The sequence below is a fragment of the Hyperolius riggenbachi genome, chromosome 5 (assembly GCF_040937935.1).
Source record: "Hyperolius riggenbachi isolate aHypRig1 chromosome 5, aHypRig1.pri, whole genome shotgun sequence".
Classification (NCBI taxonomy): domain Eukaryota; kingdom Metazoa; phylum Chordata; class Amphibia; order Anura; family Hyperoliidae; genus Hyperolius; species Hyperolius riggenbachi.
In genome coordinates, this window is record NC_090650.1 from 42913449 (window position 1) to 42934685 (window position 21237).

Consider the following 21237-nt stretch of genomic DNA (forward strand, 5'->3'; position numbering starts at 1 on the left):
CCACAGTGTCTGCATGCTTTTCCTCAATGGGACGTTTCCGACCCGGCTGGAGGAAAATGGGAGCAGGTGCTACACGCTGCTGCTGCTGTGTCTCTGCAGCGTGAGTTGCAGATGCTCCTGCTGGGCGGCGCCCAAGGCGTCCACGGCCAGTGGCTATGGGAGGAATGTTAGCCACTGACGCTGCTGCTGCTGCTGCGGAACTGTGCATGGTGGCGTGCCCGCGGCCGCGGCTTGCCACAATGCTGCTCCCTCTCCTCCTGATTCCCTTGCTGCCCTTCCCCTTGCCCAAACCGCGCTGGCTGCCACTTCCAGACATCTTCAATGTTTTGGGCGTATAGACAAAAGTTTTTTAAAAGGGCGGGTGAAAAGTGGGGTACTTCAATGGAGTGGGTTGGTTGGTGAGGTGACTGAGTGAGTGTCCCCTAGTACAGTAAGTAAGTAGTAACAGTCAGGAAGTACAACTAGCAGTTACAATAATCAGTAGTAATCACAAGTAAATTTAGTGTGTGTACACTCAGACAGTGAGTGCACGCACGCAGGAGCTAGTAGCCTATGAACACAGTGACTGAGTGTCCTAGACTCCTAGTACAGTAAGAGTAAGTAGTAACAGTAAGTACAACTAACTAATTACGATAATCAATCAGCGATCAGAAGGAAATGGAGTGTGGGTGTGTGTACACTCAGACAGTGAGTGCACGCACGCAGGAGCTAGTAGCCTATGAACACAGTGACTGAGTGTCCTAGACTCCTAGTACAGTAAGAGTAAGTAGTAACAGTAAGTAGAACTAACTAATTACAATAATCAATCAGCGATCAGAAGGAAATGGAGTGTGGGTGTGTGTACACTCAGACAGTGAGTGCACGCACGCAGGAGCTAGTAGCCTATGAACACAGTGACTGAGTGTCCTAGACTCCTAGTACAGTAAGAGTAAGTAGTAACAGTAAGTACAACTAACTAATTACAATAATCAATCAGCGATCAGAAGGAAATGGAGTGTGGGTGTGTGTACACTCAGACAGTGAGTGCACGCACGCAGGAGCTAGAAGCCTATGAACACAGTGACTGAGTGTCCTAGACTCCTAGTACAGTAAGAGTAAGTAGTAACAGTAAGTAGAACTAACTAATTACAATAATCAATCAGCGATCAGAAGGAAATAGAGTGTGGGTGGTGTGTGTACACTCAGACAGTGAGTGACCGCACGCAGGAGCTAGTAGCCTATGGACAGTGACTGAGTGTCCTAGACTCCTAGTACAGTAAGAGTAAGTAGTAACAGTAAGTACAACTAACTAATTACGATAATCAATCAGCGATCAGAAGGAAATGGAGTGTGGGTGTGTGTACACTCAGACAGTGAGTGCACGCACGCAGGAGCTAGTAGCCTATGAACACAGTGACTGAGTGTCCTAGACTCCTAGTACAGTAAGAGTAAGTAGTAACAGTAAGTACAACTAACTAATTACGATAATCAATCAGCGATCAGAAGGAAATGGAGTGTGGGTGTGTGTACACTCAGACAGTGAGTGCACGCACGCAGGAGCTAGTAGCCTATGAACACAGTGACTGAGTGTCCTAGACTCCTAGTACAGTAAGAGTAAGTAGTAACAGTAAGTACAACTAACTAATTACGATAATCAATCAGCGATCAGAAGGAAATAGAGTGTGTGTTGTGTGTGTACACTCAGACAGTGAGTGCAGTGCGCACACGCAGGAGCTAGTAGCCTATATGAACAGTGACAGTGAGTGTCCCTATGGGTACAGTAAGAGTAAGTAGTAAGTAAGTACAACTAACTAACAATAATCTATCAGTAATCAGAAGGAAATAGAGTGTGTGTACACACAGACAGTGAGTGAGTGCACACACGCAGGAGCTAGCTAGTAGCCTATAAACAGTGACAGTCAGTGAGTGTCCTACTCCTAGTACAGTATAACTACAATACTATTAGTAAAGGACAGCAGAAATACTGGTATAGATGAGAGAAATAAACAGAGGACAGCTGCCCACAGAGGCAAGGCCCCCCTGAGGCCTAAACCTGTAAGCTTGCAGCAGCTGCCTGTCTCTAATGTAACACACAAGCTACTAACTAAAATACAATGTCTATCTAACTAACAACAATATAGGTGTATATGGCAGGTGTAGGTGAGCAAAAACGCTAGGTAAATGATCACAATAGAGCACTTGCTAAGCCAAAGCACAAAGGAGCAACTCTCTCTCTGTACAAGTCTCAGGCAAGCATGGAGAAACGGAACATGGCGGCCGCTATTTATAGGGTAGGGGCTGGCCAGGGTCCCCCTCTGTGATTGGCTGCCGTCAGAGGGCCTGGGAGCCCTCTGATTGGCTCTAAGGACATCAATCTGGGCTATGACGCTATTCGAGCTCGGTACCGAGCTCGAATAGCGCCGGGTTGCTCGAATAGCTCGAATAGTGAATGGGCTATTCGAGTGTACTCGGATAGCCCATTCGAATAGCTCCAGCTATTCGGAGCTCGAATACCGAGCTCGAATAGCTGAAAAAGAGCTTGAATATTCGAGCTACTCGAATATTCGAGCTCTGCTGAGCACCACTAATGTGTAGTACATCTAAGAAATAAAACATTAGCAGCAGAGATATGAGTCTAATATTGTTTCCAGTACAGGAAGCGTTAAGAAACTCCAGTTGTTATCTATGCAAAAGAGCTTATCTGAGCTCCACCACCTTCAAAGTGGCAGAGAGCTCTGTCTTCTGAAGCTTATCTCAAGTGTCTGTCACTGTATTTTGCAGAGTAAAGTTCAGAAGTTCATTAGCCTGCTCTGTGAAATTATTTAGAATGTAGAGTGTAGCGTGTAAACTGCAAATATTAGAGAATGATGCAATGTTATAAAAAAAACTATATAATTGAAAAAAAAAATATGAGACTTTTCTTTCTGCTACTAATGTTCTATTAATTATCCCTACTACACATACAACTCATTATATCATAATCTTTTTTTTCACTTCAGTGTCACTTTAAATTTGTATCGATTGATGTGGAAGAAAGGAGTAAAGAGGCGCCCAATGAAGTATAAAAGAGTTAGAAACACTAAAAAATAAAACGTTTACCTCATAGACGATAACTCACTTTGAGCAGAAATGTTTATTAATAAGCACAGGCAATGCGTTTCGTGGGATCTAGCCCACTTCCTCAGGCCAAACGAAGTGCCACTGCAGTCTACTAGCCGCATTCGGGGCACCTCATACTCGCTGTCATACTCCCCTCTACGTTTCAGTGAGGGGCGTTCCATGCACCATACTTGAGGTGGAATCACTGGCTTACCTGAGTGGAGTCCGGTATAAGACACTCCACCTGCTTGAAGTGGTCGGTTGCCCCGTGTGCAACCCACCCTTGTGAGTATTCCCTTTCAAACACTTTATTTATCCATCTACCTGTGATATACTGCACAATTTGGGCTCCCGTTGTCTTTGTGTTTTTTTCCCAGTACCCTATATTGTATTGATTGATGTCGGTAATCACATTACTTGTAAACTGGGATTGGGAACTCATGCTTTCGTGCAGATTGGTAAGATCTGATCTGCAATTTCCAGTTTGGGTTTCTGTATTATTATTATTACCAGGGGCGCCTCTGGCCATTTTGTCACTCCAGGCAAGGAAACCTGTGGCGCCCCCCCCCCCCCCCGCCCTCTCCATGAAAATATTCGCAATGCGGCAGCTTTTCACCAGAAAATAATTGTATTACAGTAGTTATTCAGTGCAATACTACGAGCCGCCGATCTACCGCCTCTATACCGCTGTGTCCAATTGTAAAAATGTACTGCTTGATTGTACTTTTGGTACATTTTTGCCATGGATTGATTGAAATTCTGATCGATGTGGTGGTTGATAATCGCCATATTCAATCATTTTGAAAGAATCTGTCTGTAAAAATGAATGCATGTATTGACAGCTATAGGCTAGGGTTACTAATAATAAGATTGGGTGATTCAATTGTAAGGGTAAGATTGGGGGGGGGGCAAAGTAGAGAGTAACAAGGAACATTTATAATTACTTTTCTCCTGGCGGACTCAGTGCTGACTTGCTCAGTAGGCAGTAGCAGTGTTAGGGAGTCTTGCCCAAGGTCTCCTACTGAATAGGTGCTGGCTTACTGAGTAGAAAGAAGCAGAGATTTGAACCCAGGTTGCCTGTGCCAGAGGCAGAGCCCTTAAAGAAACACTGTAACAAGAAAAACGTCCCCTGGAGGGTACTCACCTCGAGAGGGGAAGCCTCCGTATTCTAATGAGGCTTCCCCCGTCATCCTCTGTCCCATGGAGGTCTCGCTGCAGCCCTCCGAACAGCGGCCTGACAGACCCGACAGCCTGTTCAATATTTACCTTTCCAGGCTCCAGTGGGGGCGCTGTTGCGGCTCTTCTGACGGAGATAGGCGGAAATAGCCGATCTCCGTTGGGTCCGCTCTACTGCGCAGGTGCAGGAGACTTGCGCCTGCGCAGTAGAGCGGTGCGACGGAGAACGGCTAATTCCGCCTATTTCCGTGGGAAGGAGCGGATACTGCGCCTGCGCTGGAGCCACAAGGTAAATATTTACATCGCTGCTGCTCAGGGAGGATTTTCACCGCCACTGTGGGACCAAGGAGGACAGGGGAAGCTTCAATAGGATCCGGAGGCTTCCCCCGCCCGAGGTGAGTACCCCCCAGGGGAGGTTTTTTCGTTACAGATTTTCTTTAACAATTACACTATCCAGAGAGAGGCAGATGAAACACACCACAGCCAAGAGCAAAGAGGACTATGTGGAAAAATGGAGGTGTGAAATAAAACAAAAGCTAACCATATACCAGTCTCTACAAAGAGAATATAAAATGGCCCCATACCTGGAAAAGCTCCAAAACTCTCAAGAGAGGAAAATCCTGAGTGTCTACAGATTGAGTGCTCACAACCTCGAAATAGAGTCTGGGAGACACAGACAGACGTACAAACCCAGGGAGGAGAGACCAGGGGCGTAGAAATCACTATAGCAACCATAGCAAGGCTATAGGGCCCTTGCCACAAGGTTGCCACAAGGGGTGCCCTTGCCCGTGAGTCCGTGCTTTACTTTTATTTTTTAGTCTCCGGGACCTTCAGCGCTACTGACAGCCCTACTTCCTTATTGCAGTGAGGCAGGCAGGTGAAACTGGGACTATATCTCCACCTGTCGCCTCACTGCCATTGATCTGGCCGACAATTGTCATTACATGGCCAGGAAAAAGAGAGAGGAACTGTGCTCAGTGTACTGGAGCCTGACTCCGCCCCTTCACGTTCCCGCTGTGGCTTCACCCCTCTATCAAACTTTGATGGCTCAGTACTTTGCCTGCCCTGGTTCTGCCTGTGCCCTAACCTGTGACAGAACTGTCCATGTCCACAGAGTACTGCAGGGGACACAGAGAGACAGGAGAAATGACACAGAGACAGGAGAGCGGAGAGAATAAGCCCCGCCCATGGCCGCGAGAAGCCCCACCTCCTACTGATGTAAGCCCTGCCCCATCTGGCAGCAGGAATGGATGACGATGAAGAGATGCAAGGGCAGGTAGGATGAAGTCTTTCTTTCCCCACCCTCCCTCAGAAGCACCCTGGGTCCTCTCCCAGTCCCTACCCTCCCTCAGAAGCACCCTGGGACCTCTCCCAGTCCCCACCCTCCCTCAGAAGCACACTGGGACCTCTCCCAGTCCACCACCCTCTCTCAGAAGCACCCTGGGACCTCTCCCTGTCCCCACTCTCCCTCAGAAGCACCCTGGGACCTCTCCCAGTCGACACCCTTCCTCAGCGACACCCAGGTACCTCTCCCCAGTCCCCCACCCTCCCTCAGAAGCACCCTGGGACCTCTCCCAGTCCACCACCCTTCCTCAGAAGCACCCAGGGACCTCTCCCAGTCCCCACCCTCCCTCAGAAGCACCCGAGTACCTCTCCCAGTCCACCACCCTCCCTCAGAAGCACACTGGGACCTCTCCCAGTCCACCACCCACCCTCAGAAGCACTCTGGGACCTCTCCCAGTCCCCACCCTCCCTCAGCGACACCCAGGGACCTCTCCCCAGTCCCCCACCCTCCCTCAGAAGCACCCTGGGACTTCTCCCAGTCCCCAACCTCCCTCAGAAGCACCCGGGTATCTCTCCCAGTCCACCACCCTCCCTCAGAAGCACCCTGGGACTTCTCCCAGCAGCATAATTATTATGCATTTATATCACTGACATCTTCTGCAGCACTTTACAGAGTACATAGTCATGTCACTGACTGTCATCAGAGTAGCTCACAATTTAATCCTACCATAGTCCTAGTCTAATTTCCTACCATTTTATATATATATATATATATATATATATATATATATATATATATATATATATATATATATATATATATATATATATATATATATATATATATATATTGTTAGTAAATGTTCCTCAGATGGGCTCACAATTGAACCCCTACCATAGTCATATGTCCATCATAGTCTAGGATCAAATTAGGGGGAAGACAATTTATTTACCTGTATGTTTTTGGGATGTGGTAGGATACTGGAGTTCCTGAAGGAAACATACCCAGACATGGGCAAACCCTACAAACTCCATGCAGGCAGTGCCCTGGCTGGTATTAGAAACTGGAGACCCAGTGTGAGTGCTTACCACGTGTATTTATACAGCACTGACATCTTCTACAGCACTTTACAGAGTACATCGTCCTGTCTCTAACTGTCCTTAGACGATCTCACAAATCCTGCCGCAATCACTAATCCTGCCATAGTCACGGTCTAATGTTTTCACTATAAGCTTATTCTTGAGAGAAATCTTTTTTTTGTTTTTGTTTTAAAGCCTGTGTGTATATACATTATGTACTTTTGGGGTGGAGGAGACACAGGTCTTCTTGCCTGAGGTGACAACAATGCCCTGCTTTGGGGGGCTGCTACTGGCTATCTATACTGGGGGGATTACTATGGAGATAGGAAAAAGGGTGCCTTTTAATTATTTTTTTTTGGGGGGGGGCACACCAAAACTTTGCTATGGGACCCCATGATTTCTAGCTACGCCCCTGGGAGAGACTATGCCAACACTGTGAGCAGAAAACCCTTGAGGATTAAAGCCACTTCACTTCCTGCTGCACTGCCCCAAATATACTGCAACCAGGGACACTTACTTTAAGAAATTGTTGGAACTATTCCCAGATTTTCTCACATTAGAAGATGAGAGAAAAACATATATCTTACTGGGAGAAGAGGAAACCACAGTGACAACCGCTGCACACTATGTCACAGCATGCCACAGACTGAGAGGAGCATAACAGAACTGTAAACCTAAAAAATATCCACACACTGCTTAGCCATTGTCCCCCTACCCCACCCCCCTTCCATGTCCCCCTTTTCCCCTTGCTTTGACAATACCTGTAATTAATCTTGGTCATGCCAATAAAGCTATCTTTAATTTGATTTGAGAGGAGGAAAAGACAGCCAGCACTAGGGGAAGGGGGGGGGGGGGGGGGAACAAGGGTGAATGAGGGAGAGAGGAGGAGTGAAGAGTGACTGAGAATAGCCTGACATGGAGCAGAGAACGTATCTGTATTGCAGCCACATAACACAGAGGCGACTTGCCTGTAATGTGACTCCTGTCCTGCCTGTCTCTCACACAAGGCTGCAGCAGCCACATGGAGTCTAGGGACTGTCAAAAACTTTTCAACCTGTGTAATACCTTATCTAGCTGACCACATGCAGTATTTACAATGATGAGAAAGCAGACAGAGGTTTTTTTCTAAGGACACTGTAGGAGGCAAGCCTCTCTTCTGCATCATGCTGTGTACATTTACCAGCTTGCCATCAAATTGTACATCAACCAGCCTAGTGCTTCACATTGCCTTATACAGTATATTGTACCAGCAGCCTGGGGGAAAATCTCCCTCCTTCCTCCTGGCTAGTCCGTTCTGGAATGCACACAGACACCATCCTACTCTCTTCTTTTCAAGTCATAAGGAGGGGCGGGCAGGACAGGAGTCACACAGACACACTTTAGATCTCGAGATAACACTAACATTAGGGAATGCCATACAAAGTGTTGTAGACAAAAGGTTTGTAGATTCCTTATTTGAGGCTGAGCAGCAAAGGCTTTCATTAGAACTTTTTATCTCCGCTCCCTAAGTTTTCAGTCTCTAAGGACAGGAAAAATAACCTTTTTTTTCCCTCAAAGCGCCTGCCATAAATCTGGCGCTCTAGGCAATTCGCTGGTCAACTGGTCTCTAGAAGCGCCTCTGATTACTACTATTATTATTATTTTATGGTTTGGCTTCATTAAATGACTATGAAAAATTCGTTTTTCTCACTACAGTGCAAACAAGAAAAACTAACTGACTTTTTTGCTAACTGTTATAGGCCCAGTGTTGACTATCAGGAGAACATGCAGACTTTTTGGATTGGTCTGTGGAACAGTGATCCTGATAAAGGCTTCCAGTGGTCCGATGGTACAGCTGTAAGTTATGCCTCTATGATTCCTAAATAAAGTGTTATACCTGGTGCACACCATGCAATTTCCCATTGTAATAAATAGCGGAGATGCCACCGCGCGGTCTGGCGGCGGGGCGGTTGTCTCCGCATTCAGATCAGCGGTTTCCGCACAGCAGCATGCGTCCTGTTTGCCTGGGCCTTCTAGTGCACACAGATGGAGAGCTACGCGCGTGCGCGCTAGAGGACAGGACCTTTATGCCAGCAGGAGAGGTATCAGCTGATCAGGACGATCAGCTGATTCCAGCGGAACTCCTGATTGGCTGAGTGGCTGGGGGCGGTGCTGAGGAGCGCTGTAGTATATATAGATCTTGCTTGTCAGTTGCTGGTTGTCTGCCGTTGCGAAAACTTACGTGTGAGCACTCAGAACTCAGTCAGATCCTACAGTGTGTTAGAACCAGGTGGACCTAGGAATTCACACTTAGCCAGATTACGCTCTTGTTATTACTGTGTTATACTTTAGACCAGTTCCAGGGTGTTGAGACCAAGGACCTCACACCCAAGCTTAGGATTACTGTGTCATTGCTGTTTTATACCTTAGACCAGTTCCGGGGTGTTGAGACCAAGGACCTCACACCCAATCTTAGGATTACTGTGTCATTGCTGTGTTATACTTTAGACCAGTTCCGGGGTGTTGAGACCAAGGACCTCACACCCAAGCTTAGGATTACTGTGTCATTGCTGTGTTATACTTTAGACCAGTTCCAGGGTGTTGAGACCAAGGACCTCACACCCAAGCATAGGATACTGTGTTATTCCTTAGACTAGTTCCTGGGTGTCGAGACCAAGGACCTCACACCCCAGACTAGGATTGTGCTTTATATCTGTTATGACCATTTGCTCTGTCGACCTCTCTCTTGCTTTCTGATTCGGTACCTCTGCCTATCTGCCTACCAGTTGCCAACCTTGCCTGTACCCGGTTACCGAATCAGCCTTCTGTCTTTGTACCTTATCTGCTCGTGTGTTGCCGACCTGGCCTGCCTGACCCTCCTGGCTGTCACTCATCCTCCGAGTGTTCAGTCTGTCTGTACTACCCGTGACACTATTCCACCAAGTGTCAGTTAGCTGCAAGGACTCTTGCTCCTCAGAGAGTCCTTCCTGCAGTGCAACCAGTGGCCTCAACCCCATAGGAGTCCCCTGGCTGCAGTACAGACTGATTACCAGTTTACCAGGGAATCAATGGCTGCCAGATTATCTCTATCCCCTCTCTTAAGGAGATAGTCCCTGCACAGCCGAGGGCCACCTGCTCCTCAGGTGGTCTCTGGCTGAAGTTATCTGTGTTTCCCGCCCCACGGAAGATAGCCTACAGTTGCACCAAACACTTACACTTCATTAGGTGTCCAGAGGTTAGTCATACTAATATTAGTGGTGATTCTGCAGATCATCCATAATCAGGTATACATCTGTATTGTTGATGATTCTGCAGATCATCAATAATCAGATTCTCTCTGTGTGCTGACACCAATCGTTACACCCATCAGATAGATGGCTCGAATCGATCATTTCCAACTGATCTGTTTCTGATCTGTTTTCCGATCCTTTTTCTGACTGCTTTTCCAATCATTTGTATAAAAAAATTGAGCAGAAAAACAATGGGAAATCAGATCGGACCTTTCTGAAATCATCGATTCGAGTCGCCTGTCTGACGGGATATTGCATGGTGTGTGCCAGGCATTAAACTTACACTCACATGTGGTTGAAACATATTCTTCGCTAAAGAGAGGGAAGCCTCTAGATAAGGTGTTTCAAACTCAAATTCAAAGTGGTCCGAAATTAAAGCTTGGTACCAAATCGCAGGCCAACCTCAATGTCCAGTGGCCACCTCCCTCCTTTATACAGTTCCCTGTTGTCTAGTGGCCCCCCTTTCCCTCCCCTATACAGTTCCACTCTCGCTTATACAGTTCTCTGGTGTCTAATGCCTCCCTCCCTCCCCTATACAGTTCTCTGGTGTCTAGTGGCCTCCTCCTCTCCCTTATAGAGTTCTCTGGTGTCTAATGCCTCCCTCCCCTATACAGTTCCCTGGTGTCTAGTGGCCTCCTCCTCTCCCTTATACAGTTCTCTGGTGTCTAATGCCTCCCTCCCTCCCCTATACAGTTCCCTGGTGTCTATCACCCCTCTCTTTCCCTCATATGGCTTCCCTGGTGATCTAGGGCTTCACCTCCCATATAACGTCCGTAGTGGTCTAGAGTGGGCCAAACATAATGCAAAGTGGGGAAAGCACTTGAGGGCCAAATTTAATGGCTCTGAGGGCCAGATTTGGCCCATGGGCCTGAGTTTGACATGTATGCTCTAGATCCTATTGAGGTTTCCCTCAGCATCCTGCGGTCTCCCCTTGCCGAGCGCGGACCCCCGGAAGATTACCATCAAGGGATATTCAGCAATCTTATCGGGGTAGCGCTCCACTTCTGTCATCAGTACGCTCGTAACAGAAGAGGAGCACGGCCCTGTTATGTAGAGAGTCCGCGCTTGGTGGTCAGGGGACTAGAGGACGCCGAGGGAAGCCTCAGTAGAATCCAGACGCTTCCGTCTTTTTAGGTAAGTATCTCTTTCTGAACTTTGGCTCAGGTTTTCTTTAAAGTGGACCTGAACTCTTGCACCGGACACAAGGATAACATTGAGAAATGTCCCCTCTATGTATTTAGAGATTTTAGCCTGTCTAATTCCCCCTCATTGGTGTCTACTCACAAGTTGTAATTTGATCTTCTCCCCTGTGTGACATGACTGCCAATGGCAGAGATGGCAGATAAGCTCATTTGAAAGCACAGGATGTTAACAATATGTCTGCTTCCTTCCATGAATCAGGAAGTAGAAACTGTGCAGATTTATTTTAGGGTTTTTATCAGTTGTAACAAAGAAATATTTTTAGTTCAAAGGTTACTATGCTGTTGTGTATCTTTTAGAGAGGACGTTCTGAGTTCAGGTGCGCTTTAATACAGCACTGGCCAAATTACGCCCCCCGAGCCGTATCCAGCCCATGTGCGCAGTAACTCCGGCCCTCCCTCCCTGCAGAATTGAAAGCGTGCGGTAACAGGGGGACTTACTCACCTGATAGCTGATTCCAGCATTGCATCTCCATGGCAACAGAGCGTCACATGACACAACGTCAGGACGTGCCAGCTTATTACACGCTAGCTGCCAGCGTGTAATATGCTGGCATGTCCCAACGGCATGTCATGTGATACCCTGTTACCATAGAGACGCATCACTGGAATCAGAGGCGTATCTAGGCAAAATGGCGCCTATGGCAAACACTGAAATTGCGCCCCCCCCCTACACCTCAACCACAAATTAGTGTACCGGACTGCCTCTCGAAAGCTCCCCACACACAAATGTGATCACTTACTGTCTATTCAACATGCCTGCCGTCCCCAAAAATAATAATAATGTATGTTATTTCTAAACCCCACCCTCCACCCCACACATTTTTAATTACGCAAAGTTTCCAAACAGACCTTCCCCCCCACCCCCACCCACACACACACAGAAATGTAATGATGTTCTATATCTCCAAACCCCCTCAGCTTTGTCCCTTCCCCCACACTTTATGAATTTTCAAGCTGGGGCAGGAGATTAGATTTACTTACCTGGGACTTCTTCCAGACCCTTGCAGACTATCAGGTCCCTTACTGTTGTTTTGCTGGCCTCCAGAGTGCCCCTGACCTCTCCAAAAGATCCCCAAACACAGCTGTGGTCCCGGGCTACTGTGTCTGTGCATGCATCCACACGCCCCTCTCGATCACATTCCCATAGCCAGGATCACTCTGTGGCTGTGCCGTTCACAAACACTTAAACTGTGCAACTGCAGAATGCACTCGGCCACAGGAACGCAACCAAAAAGTATTGTAGATGCACGTGTAGTAGCCAAACCTATGTAGTGGACAGCAGCACCATGGAGGGCAGCACTACAGTGAGAGACTTAAAAGTATTATAGGGCTGAATGAAGCCCCAGGTAGGTAGATCTAATCCACCCCACACCTTTAATGAACACACACATACACTGCACATACATACATACACTGCACATTTACAAACACACTTTTAATCAACACACACACTGCACATATACACATACTACACACGCACACACACACACACACACACACACACACACACACACACACACACACACACACACTCACATACACATACACACACACACACACAGACACACCACCACACGCACTGCACATATACACATACTACACACACACACACACACACACACACACACACACACACACACACACACACACACACACACACACACACACACACACACACACACACACACACACACACACACACACACACTGCACATATACACATACTACACACACACACACACACACACACACACACACACACACACACACACACACACACACACACACACACACACACTGCACATATACACATACTACACACACACACACACACACACACACACACACACACACACACACACACACACACACACTGCACATATACATATACACATACTACACACACACACACACACACACACACACACACACACACACACACACACACACACACACACACACACACACACACACACACACACACTGCACATATACACATACTACACACACACACACACACACACACACACACACACACACACACACACACACACACACACACACACACACACACACACACACTGCACATATACACATACTACACACACACACACACACACACACACACACACACACACACACACTGCACATATACACATACTACACACACACACACACACACACTGCACATATACACATACTACACACACACACACACACACACACACACACAGGCACACACTATAGCACATACACACACACACACACACACACACTGCACATATACACATACTACACACACACACACACACACACACACACACACACACACACACACACACACACACACACACTATACACGCACGCACGCACGCACGCACACACACACACACACACACACACACATTCTCTGGGCTCTCCTGCCTGACCTACCTCACCCACCAAAACTCACAAGCATATATTATATATAAAATACCCTTACCCAATTTGAATTTAGCTGAGCTTTGCCTCTGTCTAGCGTCAGTGCTCTTCATTCCACCGCCCCCCCCCCCCCCTCCCCCCCGGCTCTCCATATGCAGGCCACCAGCTCCGGTGATCCGTCCATGCTGTCTCTCACATCCCCATAGAGCGGCGGGTCGCCCGACTCCCTTAGATAAACTTTTGCTGCATCCGTTCCTTTTCCTGAGGACTCCTGATTGGCTAGCCAGTGCGGCATCAGCTCTGACTGACCATTCATTGATGCACGCTAGCGTCTGTGGATGTTTATGTTGTCCCCATCAGCCGCAGCAACATTCTGGAACCACGCGGCCAATCATAGGAGAGCTGATGCCGCGCTAGCCAATCAGGAGTCCTCAGGAAGCGGAACGGCAGCAGCAAAAGTTAATCTAGGGGAGTCAGGTGACCCGCCGCTCCATGGGGATTGGCGAGGTGAGAGACAGCAAGGACGGATCACCGGAGCTGGTGGCTTGCATATGGGGAGGTGGGGGCATTTGCATGGAGCGCTTTTGGCGAACCTATAGCGGCAGGAGTGACAGGGCAATTTGCGCCCATTGGGAGGTGAGAGGCAGGGGCGCCCATGGCAGGTGCCATATCTGCACCCCATTAGATACGCCTCTGACTGGAATCAGCGAGCTGGTGAGTTTTAAGTCCCTCTGTTACCATACGCTGGCGACTATGCAGGGAGGGAGGGCTAGAGTTACAGCGCATGCAGGCCACTTTAATGACTTAATTACCAGCAGTCTCAGGCCAGAGAACCAGAGATGAAGCACCCTCTTGTATTTTACCTTATAAATCAGTGGGAACATGACAGTAAACACCTAATCTGCTCTTTGCTTCATTGTTCTCTGTTTAATCTGACTGTTATCACCTCTGATAAGAATCCCAGACTGAGCACTCAGTCTAGCTTTGCTACAGAAAGATTATAGCTGAGTCTGTCTTCTCTGGTGTCTTTTCAAGTCCAAGCCTCCCCCCTTGTGGCTCTGCTATAATGACTCAGCTATAATTATTCCCTGCAAAGCCAGACTGAATGCTCAGTCCGGGATTCTTATCACAGCTGTTAACAGACACTTTTAGCAGTGAGGATCAAACGGAGAGCAGGGAAATTGTTTTCTGTAATGTTCTTACTGATATAGATGGTAAAATACACAAGGGTGCTTCGTCTCTGGTTCCCTTTAAGGACCAGAGACTGCTGGTACAAATACCAGGCTTACCAACGGAATGCCGCATGCACCCACCGCTACCGCCATTCGTTACCACTCTACCGCCACTGCAGCTCACTCACCTGTGAGTTGGTCAGGAGCTTAAAATGATCACAGGATCAGGAGCCAATTAAATCGTCTGCTAACCGACCCACGGAGCTTTGCTGTCATACCGACAGCAGAGCGAGTGAGCTGCGATGGCAGGAGAGTGGCCAGATTGGCGGTAGCGGCAGGTCCGTGTGACGTGCGGAATGCAGAAGTTGAAATCTACGCCCTGGCAGGCTAAGGCAGACATAAACAGGGCATAGATTTCAACTATTCTCATGTTGAAAAGGTTAAAGGATACCAGATTAGGGTGACCATATTTTGATTTCGAAAAAAGAGGACGATCACATCAGCATGTGGGCGTGGTCATGGGTAGGGCCAAATATACAAGACCCTAGCAGTGTGCTGTCCAACTTCGCGGGCATGGAGGGCTGGTTTTTTTTCCAGACCACATGGTGGAGGGCCGGCAGACCACAAAATGCAATTAGACAACAATGACTGTCAAAATGATAAATGCAGCAACCGTTAACTCTGACAAATGAAATGCAACAACAGTTTCCTCCGACACATAACTGCACGAACCGTTACCTCTGGCAGAGGTATATTTTAGAGCATGTTCTGAGTTCAGGTCCACTTTAATAAAGGGCATTATGCTGTTGTGTAGTTGTGGATCTTTTAGAGCAGAAAGCATGTTCTGAGTTCAGGTCCATTTTATTTAATAACGGTTATCATGCTGTTGTCTATCTTTTAGGGCAGAGAGGATGTTCTGAGCTCATCTCGCACTCACCCCTCCATAGACAACCCTTCTCCTGCTCTGCTCCTCCGAGTGTTCCCAGTCCAACCTCCTGACTCCCTCCTCGCTGAATTTCTCTGCCTCCTCCCTCTGCTCTCTGGCTCTCTCTGGTTCCACGTGCTGTAGAGAATCTCTGGCAGGCTGCTCCTCTGGCTGCTCCCATGAGTCGACTCATGAGTCAAAGATTGCTGGCCTAGATTCTAGGCCAGCAAACTTTGACTCATGAGTCGACTCATGACTCACAGGAGCAACCAGAGGAGCAGCCTGCCAAAGACTCTCTGGCAGAGACTCTTCTCTTGCCCAAAATAGTGGTTAGGTTAGTGATGGGAAGTCTGGCTCACTAAAGAGCCGCAATGAAGTGGCTAATTGCTCGGCTTACTCCTGTTCGGCTCTCTTCCCCCGGACAATTCAAAAACCCAGAAGGACGGCCCGGACAGGTCCACTTTTTCCGACCTGTCCGGGCCGTCCTTCTGGGTTTTTGAATTGTCCGGGCAAAAGAGGACGCCTGGTCAGCCTATGCCAGATGTGAATAAAGGAAGAGAAATGGGGGGAGCAGGCATATACTGTAACCTGTCCTGGGGCCCACTGCTCTGCCCTTTCTCTTCTCTCGCCCCCCTATAATACCTGAAAGCCCCTGGGATCCTAATCCAAGTCGCCAGAGTCGGGCTTACTGCACAGGCACTGGCCGGGCTGTGCGCATCCTACAGAACGCAACCATGGCCAGGAGTGCACTGCGCATGCGTATGACTTCATTATTTCATGCGCATGACGTCGTACGGTATGCGCAGTGCTCTCCCGGCTACAGGCGTGCTGTAGGACGTGTACAGCCGGGTCAGTGCCTGCCAGGTAGCTGTCAGGTATGGCAGGTCAGCCAGTGTACAGGTCAGCCATAGGTCAGCCAGTGTACAGGTCAGCCATAGGTCAGCCAGTGTACAGGTCAGCCAGTATACAGGTCAGCCATAGGTCAGCCAGTGTACAGGTCAGCCATAGGTCAGCCAGTGTACAGGTCAGCCAGTGTACAAGTCAGCCATAGGTCAGCCAGTGTACAGGTCAGCCATAGGTCAGCCAGTGTATAGGTCAGCCAGTGTACAGGTCAGCCATAGGTCAGCCAGTGTACAGGTCAGCCATAGGTCAGCCAGTGTACAGGTCAGCCATAGGTCAGCCAGTGTACAGGTCAGCCAAAGTACAAGTCAGCCATAGGTCAGCCAGTGTACAAGTCAGCCATTGGTCAGCCAGTGTACAGGTCAGCCAGTGTACAGGTCAGCCATAGGTCAGCCAGTGTACAGGTCAGCCAGTGTACAAGTCAGCCATAGGTCAGCCAGTGTACAGGTCAGCCATAGGTCAGCCAGTGTATAGGTCAGCCATAGGTCAGCCAGTGTATAAGTCAGCCAGTGTACAGGTCAACCATAGGTCAGCCAGTTTACAGGTCAGCCAGTGTACAGGTCAGCCATAGGTCAGCCAGTGTACAGGTCAGCCATAGGTCAGCCAGTGTACAGGTCAGCCAGTGAACAAGTCAGCCATAGGTCAGCCAGTGTACAGGTCAGCCAGTGTACAGGTCAGCCATAGGTCAGCCAGTGTACAGGTAAGCCAGTGTACAAGTCAGCCATAGGTCAGCCAGTGTACAGGTCAGCCATAGGTCAGCCAGTGTATAGGTCAGTCAATGTATAGGTCAGCCAGTGTACAGGTCAGCCATAGGTCAGTCAATGCATAGGTCAGCCAGTGTACAGGTCAGCCATAGGTCAGCCAGTGTACAGACCAGCCAGTGTACAGGTCAGCAATAGGTCAGCTAGTGTACAGAACCGCCAGTGTACAGGTCAGCCAGTGCTGCAGCCTCCAGATCTCCCTCCCTGCTGCTGTTACCTGCTCCGTCCCTCCCCCCTCCCTCCGCTCGTGGCCCCCTGCTCAAGTAACTTCCGATTCCATTCGGGCTCACCGTATTGGTATTGCCGCGCGGTGAGACACAAGGAAGAGGCAATGAGTGTTGCCTAGTAACGTTGCCTGACAGGAAGTGATGTCACACTTGCTGGTACAGGCCCGAACACTCGCCGCCTCTTCTTTGCGGCTCACTGCGCAGCAGTGCAATGCGGTGAGCCCGAATGTAAACAGAACTTACTGAAGGAGGGGCCGCAAATGGAGGAAAGGGAAGGGACGGAGCACACAAAGTACATGTGGCAGCGGCGAAAACCACCGCTAAACCGCCGCTTTGACGATCATCATCCCAAGATCGTCATTAGCCTGATCACGATTTTCGGTTTCAAACCGAAAATCGTTCAGCCCTAATGCGTAATGTAAATTCTACGCCGCACTTGTGGCTGTCTAAGCCTGATACGGCGTAGGATTTACGCCATCCCCGTTTACACTCCCGACGCGATCGTGCACACCCGAGAGGGGAGATTAAGCTGTCATATGACAACTGACATCTCCCCTAAGTTATCAGGAGCCATTGCGATTGGCTCCTGATCACTACGATTGCCGGTGGATCGTAATGATCACTAACAGAGCAGTGACAGTCTAAAGGAAAGAAGAGGATCCACTCATCTTCCTGACGTTCCCCAGGCGATCATCGCTCCCCTCCGCTCTGGCCAGCATCCCCACTCGCTCTGACATAAGTGTCGGGTCCCAGAACTTAACGGCAGTGCGAGTGAGAAAGCCGGCCAGAGCGGAGGAGGCTAGGCTAGAGGGAGGTGAGTAAAGGCTGCTGCTAATATGGGGGACACTGGGCTAAACAGGGGACCCCATGCCCACCTATCAACACTGGGGATCCGGCTGCTTGACCCCCCAAATGCACCCCCGCATGTAAAATTGCCTGGTCCCTAAGGGGAGGTTAGGCAGCCGGTCCCCAAAGGGTTAAGGACCAGCTCTTAAACCTGTTTGATATTTGTAAAATCCTGTAAAAGACATTTACTGCTTATAAGGCATGCGACATGATAATGATGATGATGATTGATACTGATATCTTTCTCTGCTTACCTTAGTTGTCTTATGACAATTGGGATGCTTCGATACACAAGGAAACCAAGGGGTCAGAGCTGTGTGGAGTTTTGGAAAATTATCTCTTTTTCTGGAGTACCATGCGCTGTGGATCTCCCCAGGACTGGATCTGTGAGTTGAGAAAAGGTAAATGCCTAACTATAGTTCTCAGAAGTTATCACTAAATGCAATTAGCTTAAAAAGAAGATACGGTAAAAACAATGATAACTGGGGACCTTTAAAGAACAACTATCAAAGAAAGAGTTTTTCTGTACACCCCACATTCCTATGTTGTCCTTTAAGCCTTATATACAGGTAGGAGGACTGTTGTCCACTGGCATTGGGATTTTTCTGTACACCCCACATTCCTATAGAGCTTTTAGCCAGAAACTCTAGAAACCCTTTCAGAGGTCTCTCAGTACAGCATGTGTGAAGAAATAGCTTTGTTTACCCAGCTGAATGTAACAAATTTGTTGCATGGGGGAGGAGGAGGAAGAACTGTAATATGTAGCTAGATTACACTTCTCTCTGGCTTTAACCTCCTTGGCGGTATGAAAAATACCGCCAGGAGGGAGCGCAGCAGTTTTTTTTTAAATTTTTTTTTTTTTTATCATGTAGCGAGCCGAGGGCTCGCTACATGATAGCCGCTGCTGAGCGGCATCCCCCCGCCCGCTTCGATCGCCTTCGGCGATCTCCGATCAGGAAATCCCGTTCATAGAACGGGATTTCCTGGAGGGCTTCCCCCGTCGCCATGGCGACGGGGCGGGATGACGTCACCGACGTCACTGACGTCGGGACGTCATTGGGAGTCCCGGGCCACCCCTCGGCGCTGCCTGGCACTGATTGGCCAGGCAGCGCTGGGGTCTGGAGGGGGGGGGGGGCCCGCGCCGCAGCAGATAGCGGCGATCGGGCAGGGGCCGGCGGCGATCAGAGTGCTGGCGCAGCTAGCAAAGTGCTAGCTGCGTCCAGCAAAGCAAAAATTATGAAAATCGGCCCAGCAGGGCCTGAGCGGCACCCTCCGGCGGCTTACCCCGTGTCACACACGGGGTTACCGCCAAGGAGGTTAAACTTTAGACTGTGTGGCAGAGAGAGACACACACACAGATAGGGACACAGAGCTGCAGCTGATGATTTACACACTATTTGAAGCTATGTTTCTGTTTTATATCATTCTGAACTCATTTTTGTCACAGTATTACTGCTAGTGAGGACAGTCTCTGTATGCTGGATGTGCTGGGACAGACCTCCATAGTAATGCCCACAGTGACTCTTCTCCATAATTTTTTCTTCACACAAATGAAAAAAATGAAAAAAAGCCTTTGGGCTCGATTCACAAAGCGGTGCTAACCCAGTTAGAGACTTTAGGCGTGATAACCATTGCATCACGCTGGTGAAAAGCCAGTTTAGGCATGATAAGTTAAGGCGTGATATCATGATAAGTTTAGATAAGTTTAGATCGCGCGCAAAGCAGCGCCATTAAACTCTATGCGAAGTGCACCAGACTTTGCTAGCGCAAAACTTTTGATCAGCTGCGCACTGCGGTGCTAACCCAGTTGGTGCTATAGTTATCACGCCTAAACTTATCACACCTAAACTTATCACGCCTACACTTATCACGCCTAAACTTATCACACCTAGGGCTCGATTCACAAAGCGGTGCAAAGTGTTAGCACCATGGTGAAAAGGCCCTTATCACGCCTAAAGTCACTTTAGGCATGATAAGAAGAAACTCGCGCGAAGTTGCCGCGCGTACTTCGCGCGAAGCTCCCATTAAGCCCTATGGGACTTTGCGCGCTCTCTCACGCGCGTACGCGCGGTAACTTCGCGCGAAGAGCAGGAAAAATCGGTGATAACTCAGTGGTGAAAAGGTCATCACGCCTAAAGTCTTTTAGGCGTGATAACTGGGTTATCACCGCTTTGTGAATCGAGGCCCTAGGCCTCGATTCACCAAGCGGTGATAACTCAGTTATCACGCCTAAAGGACTTTAGGCGTGATGACCTTTTCACCACTGAGTTATCACTGCTTTTTCCTGCTCTTCGCGCGAAGTTACCGCGCGAACGCGCGTTCGCGCGCGCAAAGTCCCATAGGGCTTAATGGGAGCTTCGCGCGAAGCGGGGACGCTGCGCGCGCACGCGCGCGGTTGCGCGCGCAAAACTTTGCGCGCGGCAACTTCGCGCGAGTTTCTTCTTATCATGCCTAAAGTGACTTTAGGCGTGATAAGGGCCTTTTCACCACGGTGCTAACACTTTGCACCGCTTGGTGAATCGAGCCCCTAAACTTATCGCGCCTAAACTGAGTTTAGGCGTGATAAAGGGCTTTTCACCAGCATGCTAACTGTTAGCACCGCTTTGTGAATCAAGCCCTTTGTGTTGCTATTTGCAATTACTAGAAATATTTGTGGAATTTAGGGCTCAATTCACAAAGCGGTGCTAACCCAGTTAGAGACTTTAGGCGTGATAACCATTGCATCACGCTGGTGAAAAGCCAGTTTAGGCGTGATAAGTTTAGGCGTGATAAGTTTAGGTGTGATAAGTTTAGGCATGATAAGTTTTGATAAGTTTAGATCGCTTGCAAAGTCCCGCACGCAAAGCAGTGCCATTAAACTTTATGCGAAGTGCACCAGACTTTGCTAGCGCAAAAC

General features: G+C 48.7%; 1 protein-coding gene across 1 annotated transcript in view; it reads left to right on the forward strand.

The window, feature by feature from the left end:
* LOC137518156 (macrophage mannose receptor 1-like) overlaps positions 1-21237 on the forward strand; it is a 335787-nt gene that overhangs the window by 121030 nt on the left and 193520 nt on the right. The window contains exons 14-15 of the mRNA XM_068235568.1: positions 8358-8454; positions 18601-18742. Coding sequence (XP_068091669.1) covers positions 8358-8454; positions 18601-18742 — 239 coding nt within the window. The remainder of the gene's footprint in view (positions 1-8357; positions 8455-18600; positions 18743-21237) is intronic.